Source organism: Lotus japonicus, chromosome 3, assembly GCF_012489685.1.
Source record: "Lotus japonicus ecotype B-129 chromosome 3, LjGifu_v1.2".
Lineage (NCBI taxonomy): Eukaryota > Viridiplantae > Streptophyta > Magnoliopsida > Fabales > Fabaceae > Lotus > Lotus japonicus.
Genome location: NC_080043.1, coordinates 4081362 through 4095137, shown reverse-complemented (window position 1 = coordinate 4095137; position 13776 = coordinate 4081362). Strand labels below are relative to the sequence as shown.

Below are 13776 nucleotides of genomic sequence, written 5' to 3'. Positions count from 1 at the left end.
TATTCATATATTTTTTAATTGACATATCATAATTTTATTGGTTGGACAGGAAATGAGACACAATTCGACGATTGAGTATCTCAATCCGAATTCTAAGTATCTAATCCCATGATCTATTGTGATTCACTCACATCTAACTTTTTCTTTGATCTCATTTCTATTTATTCACACACATTTTATTGCATCTCATTTTTATTTCTTTTTTTTCTATCGAATTTCTCATTTTTCTCTCGACCTATAATTCATTCACACCCCCACTTCATTTTTTATCTATTTTATCTTCTCTTTCAATCATATTACTAACTACATCTCTTGCTTTCCCTCTCTTTTTTCCACTCAATTTTCAATTATAGTGAAGTGTGATTGAAACATTATTAACTTTCTATTAATATCTCTCTTGAAATGGTTAATTTAGAATGTGAATCATATAAAGGTTTCATTTAATAGTAGATACCCAAACAATTATTATTCTCTTTTCTGTTCACATGCATTTTCATTCACTTACACAAATTAAAATTTTGAAAAGTAATTAACCATCTTACTTTATCAGTATACTGGCCAGTTGGATCTCCAAATGGTCTGGCGAGGCCAAAATCAGCAAGCTTGATGATGTCCCTAGATTCATCGATCAGCAGATTCTTTGGTTTCAAATCTCTGTGGAGAATCTGATTCGCATGACAGTACGCCACTGCAGTGAGTATTTGGTGCAGAAATCTCTACACAAAATAAAAGAAATTCAAAAACTCATTCATCGTTGTGAAAGAAAGCAAATTACAGATCGAAACTCCTCCTTACTCCTCTACCTTTCTAAGCCATGGTTCCACAAACAAGCGACGGGACCTTCTAATGTACTGAAAAAGATCACAATCCAGAAGCTCAAAAACGAGATACACATATCTCCTATCCTCTGTTTGCACATGTCTCAGCAACCTAATTTTGAATGATTTCATCAAAGAATCAAAATCAAAATGATGATAATTAATACGAATGCATTGAAATTAATTTTCATCACCTCACAATGTTGTCGTGGTTGACTTGTTGAAGAAGCTCGATTTCTCTGTTAATTTTGATGGAAGCTCGATTTGTAATGTCAGCGGGAAGCTCGATTTGTTTGACGGCGACGATATCGCCGGTGCTCCGATCACGGCAGCGGAAAACTCTTCCAAAGCCGCCTTCAGCGATCTCATCAAGAATCTCCATGTCGTTGAATCCCTCTAAACGCTGCTGTGGCGGCGTAAAACAACTGAAGATCCTGCACTGAAACATGCGCACGATCCTGCGGAATCGATGACAAAATCAATTACTTCCATTAGTGAAAACTGATCGGGTTCAAGATTGAATTCAATTGGCAAGAATCAGAGTATCAAAACGTGATTTGAAGATTGAATTGGATTCAACGTAACTTACCAAGAATCAGAGGAACTTGAACCGCGTTCTTCCCTCGCCATGTTGAAATGGAAGCGAGAGGAAGAGAGAACTGAGAAGAGAGGGTTTGGGTTCAGAGGGAGAAAGTGCGTTGTTGAGAATGAACGATGAAAGAGAGTTCGAAAAGCGTGAAGCTCTTGATTTTATTTCGTCGATTGACATTTCCCGCCAAAACGAGTAACTAACTTCGGTTATCGAAATTAGAGCCATGCCACGTGGCACTTCCGCTAACTAACTCAATGCAATTCAGTTACTTGTGAGTAAACGGGGTATTTTTTCTTTTTTTTTGTAGTTTTTACTTTTTATACTAAATAAATATAATGTATTTGATTATTTTGTGTGCTTGATGTTATTTTGTGATGGCAAAACGGCGTTTACGGCAACGCAACGCACGTTTGGCCTCTCCAACGCCAATCCAAACAGGCCCTTAGTGTATGCTTAATGAATTAATGGATTATATTGACCTATCCATTATGACTCATGCAAATCTATCCAATCCATCCATTTATCACCCTTAATCATAATAGTGTGTTAAATAAAATAAATGATGACGTTAAACCTTAATCGGTGAATCCTTAGCTTTTATCGGCTTTATCATTTTAAATAATCAATTTTGGTGTACTTATTGGTCAAACCGATATGACGGGTCAGTCTCTTCCAATAATTTTCACAAACATAATTTTAGTAACTTTAGTTAGGGGCATTGCTCCGATACACTTGAAAATGAGTGGGTTTAGCACCCTTTAGTTTATTATTTAGATACACAGGATTGAATTGCAATTTTAAAAAAAATTGTGACAAAATAAATCATCACAGATTAAAGTAAAAATGTGTTGTGACAAAATAAATCATGACCGATTAAAGTAAAATGTAGGTTAAGCTTTTCCATTTTGAGAGAGTACCAAAGAAATTGTCTTTAGTTAGATTTTTTTTTTGAACGTCTTTAGTTAGATTAGTATATATTATATATTTTTCCACATTATTGATAAGATAACAAATTAAGTGACTTTTATTTTAAATTTAATGGTTACAAGATTATCTAATTGGATTATTTTTATAAATGTTTAAAACTTCAGTTCAAAATAGTAACCTCTGGAAGACCAAACTCACAAAGTGTGGCCTCCAAGAACCTCCAATCAAGATGATCGTAGGCCTTCTTCAAGTCAAGTTTGAACTCCAAATTCTCAAAAAAATTCAGAGTACTTTTGAAAATGAATAACCTCGTGAAGCACTGTGACATTATCATGCGTGTTACTATTAGGTATAAAACTACTTTGCACCGGGCTACTAATATCATGCAGTAAAGGTTATGCGATTAAAAAGAAGTGAAAACAGCCAACAAAACTTGTATGCAAATCTCAGCTTAGAATTTCTCATGATTCTACCACATTCAAGTAATGCTAGTACTATGTAAGCGACAGAGTAACTGTATCAGTATATCGGCCCTCGAAGTAATGAAAGGTGAAATGTTAATGAATGTAATTGATAACAAAAGAATCAAAATTGAGCACTTGAGGGAAGGGAAATGAATTTCTTCTGTTGTTCTGCTAACCAAGCTTCACTTCTCCTTTGATAACCTGAATGAAAATAACAAACATTTTCAATAAATCTGCTACCTTTTTCTATGCATTTATTAATGTTGTATATATAGCCTTCACCATTGCATTTGGTATTCAATACATAGACAGTGATGTGAGTAAAGGCATAACAGCAATAAGCAGGTAAATTGAGAGAGAACCATAAGAGTAAAGAGATACCAAGTTCAATCATTAAAGTAAGCATGTTCCAGAGCAGCCTCAGCAGAAATTCGTTTACTTGGGTCCAGGCAAAGCATACTCTGCAAAGCAGATCAATTGTTGTCAACCAGAAAGTACTTCTATGAAAAAAAGAGTAGGAGAAAAAGATAATCATAAACAAGACAATTAAATTGACAAAGGAACCGTTTTGTATGAACTACAAATGTAATTCATGTTAGCCTTTATAGTGACTAATGTATCCTATGCATAATGACTAATATAACTTACATTTATTATCCATACATGATTCTTGTTGCATAAAAAGTAAACTAACAGAGACATAATTTTTAATGTTGAAAATAGTTTGTGTCGGGTGTTCATCCAATTCCAGTTTGATCTATGTTTTTCGGAAAAAAAATCACAATTAGTGTGGCAAGTGTGTTTATTTGATAAATGTTTCATCTAACTCAAAAATCTATTTTCTATAATATACATTTTTGAAATCGTTTATATCTAACTTTAACTTATTTTAAAAAAAAAAAAACTTATTTTAAAAGCTATTCTTTTTTGAAAAGTAAAAGCTATATAGATTTGCAAGTTTTTTAATCTAAAATTATGTTTGATAAATGTGTTTTTAAAAACTACATATTGATAAGTGGGCTATTTTGTTTTTTTGTCAAAAACCAGTTTGGGCTCAACTGAGAAGGAATAGGATTTCAAGAAAAAGAAGCAAGCGTGGTAGTTGTTTCATTCCGTTCCATTCTTCCTCTCCTCTCCTCGATGCCTGGCGCCTCCGTTTCCAGCCCCTCCGCGTCTCTAATTCCAGACCACGATTCGAAGGATTTTGCTCCACCGGTAAAGAAATTGAAAGTTGAAGAAGACAACACTGATTCCGGTACAAACTCTCTCTTTCTTAATTTCATGTTTTCTAATTCTTGTTTGTTTTAGATTCCGATCCTAAAGTAAACCCTAAATCATATTCTTTCTTAATTCTGCAGCAATTGATTTAACCCCTAGAGAAGCTTTCGAAATCTGGTGCGATATATATGGAAAAAAATACCCTAACAAAGACGAGAAAGATCGGAGGTTCGAGAGTTTCCAGCAATCTCTTGATAGGACCATCCCCTCAACCTCAAGTCATGCTATCAATTTTCCGCTTCTTGCTGATCGAACCGCAGACGAATTTGATGCGTTCAGAACAAAATTTCCGAAGGATTGTTATTCTTCTGTATCCCGCAAACAACTCAAGGCTCCAATTCCAATTCCAGAAGATTCCGATCCTGAACTTGTTGCAGCTGCTGCGATGGATATAACCCCAGAAGAAGCTTTCAAATCCTGGCGCGAGGTGTGGGAGAAAGAATACGCTAACGAAAAGGAGGTAGAAGACAGGTTCAATGTGTTGAAGCAAAATCTTGTTTTAACCCTCCCCCCAAAGGGTGTGAGTTATCCGGGTTTTGCTGATATAACTGAAGAAGAATTTAAAACATTAGTTGACCGGCCTGGTTATTATAATCGTATAACCCTCCTAGATGTCAAATTGGGTGTTGTGTTGCTATCCAAATGGAGATGCTAAGGGTTCATGGGGGGCTTATGGAGGGTATCATGTAGATTTTTTCTGTTTGTGGTTGTTCTTAGCAGTCATGGAACATTTTATTTTACATATATGTTGTGAGACCATCATTTTATTTTACATATTTGATTTGATTCGTCTATTTCAGTGTGTGTGATTTTGTTTTATCATATATAACTAGCACACAACACATTTTGCTCTGTAAAAGTTGATTCATTTCTTGCCTCTTCAATTCGTTCTTCAATTCCATTAGCCTTCATGTTATCATTCTTTCTCCTATTCTTTTCCTCTAAACTATTGTGTTCCTTGTTAAGCTTCTCAAGACAAAACTGAGAGCTTGTTCACATTAAACAGTGGCTTTTTCAATTTTTCCCTCTATCAATTTGTTGGATTGGCCAATTTATGACCATTTATGGAAAGCAAACGAATATGTAAGCCAATTTGTTGGAGTGAATTTAACTTTTTTTTCCCTCTATCAACCCCTTTCTTGTAAGTTAGAATCAAATATTTATCTAACAGTGACTTTTTAGTCATCTCATGAGGTGTTAAGTTCCCTCCACATGCCAGGTAAAAAAAAGAAATCCAAACTTACAGTGAGAAGATCAAGGCCAGCTGTGCCAAGATCAGCAAAAATTGTCTCCAGGTCCTGCACATAGCAGGGAGATACATACACTTTTATAGTTGCCCAGATTCTATAACAGGAAAATACAATTGGTGAAGTAAAAACTCATTTGAGAAGTGAAAAAAATTAGTACCAATGGTTTATATTGGCGGATGTTCTGAAAGTCATTAAAGCTAGTAACTCCTGGCCAGGTTTCCTCTGTTGGGGTACCTAACACTCTTTGATCATAGAGAAAACAAATCAACTGTGAGTTCTGTTGCAAACAAAGAGAGCAAATAATTGGTTTATATCTCAACTTAGTTACCTGAATATCGCCTCTAATTCATCATCGACAAAATGAAGAGCTTTGAATATTGGATTTCCAATAACCATCTCACCAAATATACACCCCACAGACCACAAATCAACTGGGGTTGAATATGGAAGGCCAAACAAAAGTTCAGGAGCCCTATACCACCGAGTTCCCAACTGACAAAAAAGTAAGAATATTTCACTGGAGCTTTTATATGAAATTTATCAAATTGTGTAATAACAAATCATAATTGGAAAATGGGATAACAAATAAAAATTAGCCAAAGTTGAAAAGTAAGTATGTATAACTGACAAATGGAAAATGATTCATGCAAATCTCCATAGTGTAGACCCCAAAACTGAGAAAAGATCGGAAGAAAGGTAATTGATGTGATATTATAAGAAGATAAATATGAAGAGAAAAATGGGATGAGGTGGGATCATTTTATTCAAAAATTGTGTCTCATTTTTATTATTACCCGTGAGATTATACTCAAGTAAGGTTATAAATGTAATATTTACATATTTTTAATTGACATGCCATAATTTTATTTGTTAGGATAATAAATGAGACATCATTTAGAGACCGAGGGATTCTAAGTAAATTATTTGGTCATCTATTTTAATTCATCCATTTTAACTTAATCTTTCGATCTCATTTTGACACATTCACTCATATTTTCTCATATATCCTATTTCCATTCACTTTCTCTTTTTTATCATATCTTCCATTTTTCACCACTTTCTTGCTATCACCATTACTTGGATTGTCAACTAAACTTTTTCTGTGTCACCAAAATATATTTGGTCTATCATATATGTATTCTCTGTTCCTATACACTCTCTGTTCACTGATGAAGCACAAATTAAAATTTTAAAAAATAACCATCATACATTAGCTAGTTTGATTATGTTCCTAGATAGCAGTATACTGATGAAAGCACAAATTAAATTTTCAAAAATAACCATCATACATTTTGACTATGCTGAGCAGGATCTCCCAATGCTCTAGCCAGGCCAAAATCAGCTAGCTTGATTATGTTCTTAGATCGATCCATCAGCAGATTCTTTAGCTTCAAATCTCTGTGGAGAATCTGATTCGCATGACAGTACGCCACTCCAGTGAGTATTTGACGCAGAAAATTCTACAATAACATTAAACACAAAATTCAAAAACTCATTACACCGGAAATTAAACAAATCATATAAAACTTCTCAGTTTTTCACTCCTACCTTTCTAATCGCTGGATCTACAGTGTGACTATGTTCTCTAATGTACTGATGAAGATCACAGTCCAGATGCTCAAACACGAGATACAAATATTTCTTATCCTCGGTAACCACATGATACAGCAACCTAATCCCATGGATTGAAAATTTTGAACTCAGCGAAGCAATTCTAGTGTGAAAAATTGATTTCAAATACAAGCGATAATCATAATGATAATTTGTCACCTCACAATGTTGTCATGATCGAGTACTTTCTTTAGAAGATCCATTTCTCTGGTCATTTTGATGGAACGCGTGATCATAGTAAGGCCTGGCGGAATCTCGATTTGTTTCACGGCGACGAGGCGGCCAGTTTTCCGATCGCGGCAGCGGAAGACTTTTCCGAACGCGCCTTGGCCGAGCTTCGCAAGAATCTCCATGTCGTTGAATCCTTCTAAACGCTGGCGCGTCGAACTACAGATCCTGCACTGCAACATGCGCACGATCCTGCGGAATCCAGAACAAAATCAACTACTTCCATTAGAGAAAACTGATCGGCTTCAAGATTGAATTCAATTTGCAAGAACAACATACAGAGAATGATCGGAGGATGTGAACGTGATTTGAAGATTGAATTGGATTGAACTTACCAAGAATCAGAGGAACTTGAACCGTGTTCTTCCACTGCCATGTTGAATGGAAGCGAAGCGAAGAGAAGAGAGAAGAGAGGGTTTGAGTTCAGAGGGAGATAGTGCGTTGAGGAATGAGATTGAGAATGAACCATGGAAGAGTGTTCGAAAAGCGTGAAGTGAAGCTGATTTTATTCGTGTTAACGTTTCCCGCCAAAACGAATAACTAACTTCTGTTTGTAAATTAGAGCCATGCCACGTGGCTGTTCCGCTAACTAACTCGATGCAATTCACTGTGACATGTGAGTAGTTAATGGTGTAAAATTATAGTAGTAGTTTATGAAACTATTTAACAAAATTCATTACATATTTAATTATTTTGTGTGCTCAGCATTAAACTGTTAATTGCACAAATTAAATTGAAGTATTTTATGTTGTGGTCAGTATCAAATTAAGAAGAGTTTAATTGATGTTTAGTGTCGGTGTTGTTCCGATATAGAACTCAAACTTGAGAGGTTAGAGAGAGAATCAAGAAGAAAACAATATCGGGTAAAAAGTGAGAACTCCTACCGCTTGAGCATGTGTCTTATATTTATATCTTGGTTTTGACCCGTTTGGAGTCTTGGACCGCCCGACCCACTTATTTGTATGTACAATGCTTAATCCCTAGACACTTATAGAATTAATGCACCCTTCTATTAGACAAGCCTATATCAGTACAGTGTAAAGAAGTTTTACATTGTCATCTAATTATCATATGCCACGTGCGATAAATATTTATATTCTTCATTTATTTTTATTAAATTATAATTATATAGTCTTTGATGTAGTAGAAAATAATTGAATATCTGTGTAAAAAAAAAAATTACATTGACAATATATCTTCTAGAGAGAAAATAAGAATGGGTGGCTAAAATTTCTTGTTACATAATTCTGGCTCCCCCCTAAATCTTAGTTTTTTTTTTAACTACAAGTATTATCTTTGACGTAATCTTATCTCATTCAGGTATGATAAATGTCAAATGTCTCCTTAAAAGTGTAAGCTTCACATGCCAGATTCAAACATAGGACATATTAGTATTTGGAGATATTCCAAACCAACAAACTACTAGAGAACCGACTTCTCCTCAAAAGTGTGTAGTTTCTAAAAATTGAACTCTTAACCTTAAATATATATTTTTTGAAAGTGAACCTTAAATATTAAAACAAGAGATAAGTTATGTAATGAAAAAAATACTTATCCTTATCTGAACCGAACAAGGAGAGATTACTTCCTCCATTTCCCAGTTTGAACCAAAACTAGTATGAGTATCATGAATCTGTGGGAGTTTCCTTTTATTTGTTTTTTTTTTAAATATTTTAAAATTTTGACCAGTCAACCCATGAAGGTACTGATCTTTCTCTTTCTAACATGACCCTTGCCATTTATTTTGGTTTTGAAATCAACCCTGAAGTAGCCAAGTAGGTGCTTACACCCTGTCGTTACGTAAAAGCGTCGTCCTCTTATAGAAGAGAATTGCAGTCCCGTATCTTGACCTGCACCTACATGTCGCTCGTAAGAAAGTTTTCAGGCTACACTTCATGTTTTGAAAAGAAGGCCAAAATGTAGCATATAATATAAGTATGTGACAGGTTTCAGATAAAGTTCTGGATTCAGGGTTAAGCATATTTTGATGAAGCCTAGCCTTATTTCCACCCTAGAGACAAGATAAAAGAAAAAGGCCTTCAAACTACAAACTATTATTTGCTCATAACCATGGTCCAAATTTACAAGATGGTTCATAATTTCCCAAAACTTCCTAGTGCCATCGGGAAAAAAAAATTAAATTAGAACAGATATGGAACCGTCAGCAAATTTACATGAGATAACACTCATTCAAAAAAATGAAATAAAAAAAATTAAATAAAAAGTAAATCATTAAGGAATGATGTTTACATGCTTTTATCATATTTTACAGTGAAGGTAGATGCAGCACTTGAAGCAGCTAATGACTTCATAGTGCCCTGGCTGTCTGATGCAGAGGAACTATTGAATGAAGATGAAGTCTTGGTATCTTTATTACCCTTCGGTTGTCTAATTTTAAGGTCCATAACATCTGAAATCAAGCCTGGTTTTGTTATCTTACTTTCATCAACATCCATTTCTCCGGCGAGCATCTTGACCACAGAAGGCATGGATGGCCGGAGTTTCGGATTATCCTGAGTGCAAAGTAGCGCAATTTTCAGAATTCGGCAAGCCTCCTCAGGATCGAATGCCCCGTTTAGTGATATGTCTACTAGCATTACCAATTCGTTTTGCTGATAAAGATCCCAGGCCTGCAAGCACAAAGCTGAAATTAGAGCTAGACTAAAGGAAACTATCACAAGACTCACAACACTGACACTGCTAGGTTTGGTTCAAACCAGGGATGGAAGGGGAGCTATCTCTCCTTGTCTAGTTCACTGAGGGGAGGGAGAATTCCAAAATATCATTTTAGGTTTTAAAATAGGAGTAAGTATTTTTTTAATCACATAATTTATCTCCTTTCAACTTGAAGCATAGAAAAGAAGGCTATGTTATTAAGTCACAACATTAGCAGTGAAAACAACTTAACATTAATTGAATGTAAAATGCTCAAAGAACTTTGCAGCTTGCTTATTAAAGCACAGGAACCTATTTTATCTTTTCCCTAATACTATGTGTTCTCCACATGTGAAAGATATGCCAACATAACAGGGAACATAGAAAAGGTGTGTACCTTTTCTAGAATATATTGATCTCCTATTGGTAATAGTGAATTTGTGTTGCATCTCCCACTGACTATCTCCACAAGGAGGACACCAAAACTGTAAATATCTGCTTTACGTGTCAGCTGCCCCCTTACTGCATACTCTGGTGCCAAATAACCTCTACAATAACACATGCAGCAATGAGTTAATGATATAAGTAATTGGTAACACAAGGGAGATAAGTAGATAACAGCGCAAATAGTAAAATCTAGGCTTTCAACTTTCTCATTATGTAACGTTCAGGTCAATAACACCCTCAAAGAAACAAACATTCACGTTTCCATTAACAACAAATAAGTGCGGTTTAGCAGTACCATCAATGATCTCATGGTTTTAGTTGACAAATCAATTTTGTACCAGCCAGACTAAGTTTATTTGTGTTGCATTTATTGGAAAAAAAATCTATGCAGAGCACTGGCTCAACCAAATGAACCTCTTATGTCATCATTAAAACACAGTATAACAGCTGACCTAAAATAATGAGTCTTCCCTTTCATGGTTGGGGGAAGCACTCCCTTATCTGAACTTGGCGGGCTTTCTTTGCAGCCTTATTTAAATGGGGGTGGGTTTGGTTTGTTTCAATATAGGATAGGATACGCTCAAACATGATTTGTAGATCCTAGCTATGTTACAAGTTCAATATGAAATCTGGAAGGATACCCTGCTCTTTCAACTGCTAAGACAAAATAAATGCTTCAATATTATGTACTGACTGTAACTTAAAATACTTACATTGTTCCTGCTACACGTGTGCTGACATGAGTCATATATGCTGGAATAAGTTTTGCAAGACCAAAATCTGAAATCTTAGGAGTAAGGTCCTTGTCAAGGAGGATATTGCTGGCTTTTATATCTCTGTGAACAATATGCGGTCGTACTTCCTCATGAAGAAAGGAAAGTCCACGTGCAACCCCAATGCATATCCTAGATCGCGTTCGCCAATCGAAGTGGATATTACTGTGACCTCCACCTGCAAGTGAAGAAAGAATTATTATTCAAAGAGAATTTGGATAAGGTTGAGAGTCGAAGACCAATTAACATAACAAGTCCTTAAAATTCTAAATAATGCAAAAAAAGGTCTTTGCCTGCAAACATTACCAAAAAATTTAGATGCATTTACCTAGAAGCGTTTGTGCAAGGCTATTGTTCTCATGGTAATTGTAGACTAATATTCGGTGATTTCCTTCCACACAACAACCATATAGTTGAACCAAATTTTCATGCTCTATTTCTGATATCACATTAATCTCTGTCATGAATTCCTTCACCCCTTGCTTTGATTCAGCTGAAAGAACTTTTATAGCACCTACTTTCCCATCCTTTAGCACTCCCTGATCATCCACCATAATATTTGTTCAGATTTCATTGGTAATGAAGGAAGGAAAACAATAATGTTCAAGACAACTGATGTTGTGATGCAAGCAATTAATACATGGAAGTTCTTTGGTTACCTTATAGACAGGACCAAAACCACCCTCACCGATTTTATTAACCGGGCTGAAATTGTCAGTGGCAATTTTTAGTTCTTTGTAGGTGAACACTCTTACATGGATGCCCGAAATTTCTGTTCAAAAGCACATTCAATTAAAATCAACCACTGTAATGAGTTCATATAATATATCATAAGTATCTTAATACAATAGTACAACTACAACCATATTCCTTAAAGCTACCTTTATCAATGTCAGGATTTGTACTTGCTAGAGGAGGCACTTTCCTACTACGTAAGAAAGAAAAACAGGTCATGATTTTACGCACTGTCGGAATGCGGCTGCTTTTAATGTCAAATGCAATCAGTATCTTCAAAAGAACCCAGTTTCAAGCACCTGACAGAACCATACACAATTGTCAATGGTCTTGAAGAAAAGTAGTAAATTGAAGCAATGATGCAAAAACTTCAAGTCTTACAAAAGCATACTAACTACATTCATAGTATTCTATATCAAATGAGACACAGACAAAATGGTAACTGATAACATAGCTCCAACATTTTCACCAATGTCAAATTATAACAGAAGAGGATTTTGTATAAAAGAGATTTACACAAAAGAAAGCCTAGCCTAAAGTCTAAACTAAACTACACCGATAAACAAACATCAGAATTCAGAATCATCGCCAACATGGGTCGGCACAACTAGCCACAGGTTCCGGGTTTAACTCGCACCTCCCACAGGTCGAGCGTTCAAATTCCCCTGCGCCAACTAAAATCCTAGTTGGTGGGCAACTCTGCTCAGAGAGATCCCTGGTGCTCCTGCTAGGAGTGGGCCTCTGCTGGCCTCGCCAGCATGTCACAGGCGCCCTGCCGGCAGGCAGTCTGGAGGTGTTTTTTCTCCGTTCCACCATTTTTGTCACCAAATAAGAATTCAGAATCATCTTGCTGTTTACACAATGCGAATTAAACTTGCTAGATCAATACTTTCTATACAAGGAGAATCTGGCGTTGACCCAGAAATGAATATAATTATGATTGTTAAATTAGCAAAACTAAAACTAAAACTAAAAATAAAAAACACCAAATCAAAAAACTACTCATAGATACAGAAGAATGCAATCAGAAGTCAACGTCTATAACAGAAACCAAATACAAATTTTCAAAAAGAGAAAGAAAACAGAAGCCATGAAAATACAAAGGTTGTGGTGAAACAAACCTTTAGGAAGTGGAAGCGAGAATGAAACAAGAGTGATGAGTAAACCGTTCTGAGAGGGACAAGGAGAAGAAGAAGAAGAAGAAGAAGAAGAAGGGAGAAGGTTGAGATTTGAGATGATAACAGGGGAAGATGATGATTGGGTGTGCTCAAATATAATATCCACTGTGCTGGTGGTCTTAGCGAGTGTAAGGACGCGTGCGTTGGCGTGTGTGTGAGTGAGTCTACTATGCTTCCATTGACTAGACTTGTTTTCACTTGTTTGTATAAATCGAAATGCAACATTGCTAGTGGTTGAATAAATTAATTAATTAAGCTTAAAGACCACTGACCTTCCTGAAGTACTACGTAAGTACGTAGTATGATTTTTCACTTCTTTGATTTTATAATTTGCACGTTTTTAAAAAGATTAATACTATAATCATGGATATTTTTACTATTATTACACAGTGGTTTTTGAAGCTGTTTCGCTGGAGGTTCCTTCATGTTTCTAGCGTAGAAAAGAATTTGAAATTTAATTTGGAGAGTGGAATGGGGTTTAGGAGTTTTAAAACTTTTAATGATGCCTTGTGGCTTGTAGGCTAAGCAAGGTTGGAGGATTTCCCAATTTCCGAACTCAGTCATGGCTCAAGTCCTTAAAGTGCGACATATACTGAGAGCTCATTTTCTTTAGGCTACGGAGAGGTATACTTGGATGGGGAATTCAACAAGAAAGTTGGGTGATTGAAGGGGTTGTTTTTTGAGGGTGGACAACGATTGCAATATTCGTATATGGAAGGATAATTGGTTGTCGAACCCGAATGGTTTCAAAATTTGGTCCCCAAATCAAAATGAGATTGATGCGAACTTTTGTTTTTGATCTTATTGGTAAGAACCTCAT

General features: G+C 35.6%; 4 protein-coding genes across 4 annotated transcripts; 1 reads left to right on the top strand and 3 right to left on the bottom strand.

Moving 5' to 3' along the window:
* Positions 1–465: 465 nt before the first annotated feature.
* Positions 466–1448, bottom strand: LOC130742709 (cell division control protein 2 homolog 1-like). Its single transcript, XM_057594809.1, has 5 exons — positions 1408–1448; positions 1013–1276; positions 804–930; positions 543–716; positions 466–477 (listed from the first exon to the last, which is right to left on the bottom strand). The coding sequence occupies exons 1-5, from the start codon at positions 1446–1448 to the stop codon at positions 466–468; spliced, it is 618 nt and encodes a 205-aa protein (XP_057450792.1).
* A 1739-nt stretch (positions 1449–3187) lies between these two features.
* LOC130742706 (cell division control protein 2 homolog) lies at positions 3188–7544 on the bottom strand. Its single transcript, XM_057594807.1, has 8 exons — positions 7504–7544; positions 7100–7360; positions 6878–7001; positions 6619–6789; positions 5658–5821; positions 5487–5571; positions 5324–5377; positions 3188–3262 (listed from the first exon to the last, which is right to left on the bottom strand). Exons 1-8 carry the CDS (start codon positions 7542–7544, stop codon positions 3188–3190), a joined length of 975 nt encoding a protein of 324 aa, XP_057450790.1.
* On the top strand, positions 3898–4873 carry LOC130749646 (uncharacterized). Its single transcript, XM_057603017.1, has 2 exons — positions 3898–4056; positions 4160–4873. The coding sequence occupies exons 1-2, from the start codon at positions 3942–3944 to the stop codon at positions 4732–4734; spliced, it is 690 nt and encodes a 229-aa protein (XP_057459000.1). The 5' UTR covers positions 3898–3941; the 3' UTR covers positions 4735–4873.
* Positions 7545–9206: 1662 nt separating the features above from the next.
* On the bottom strand, positions 9207–13057 carry LOC130748241 (cold-responsive protein kinase 1-like). The gene is made up of 7 exons (XM_057601422.1): positions 12900–13057; positions 11925–12077; positions 11703–11815; positions 11372–11582; positions 10984–11221; positions 10221–10371; positions 9207–9798 (listed from the first exon to the last, which is right to left on the bottom strand). The coding sequence occupies exons 2-7, from the start codon at positions 11995–11997 to the stop codon at positions 9415–9417; spliced, it is 1170 nt and encodes a 389-aa protein (XP_057457405.1). The 5' UTR covers positions 11998–12077; positions 12900–13057; the 3' UTR covers positions 9207–9414.
* Between the last annotated feature and the right edge of the window lie 719 nt (positions 13058–13776).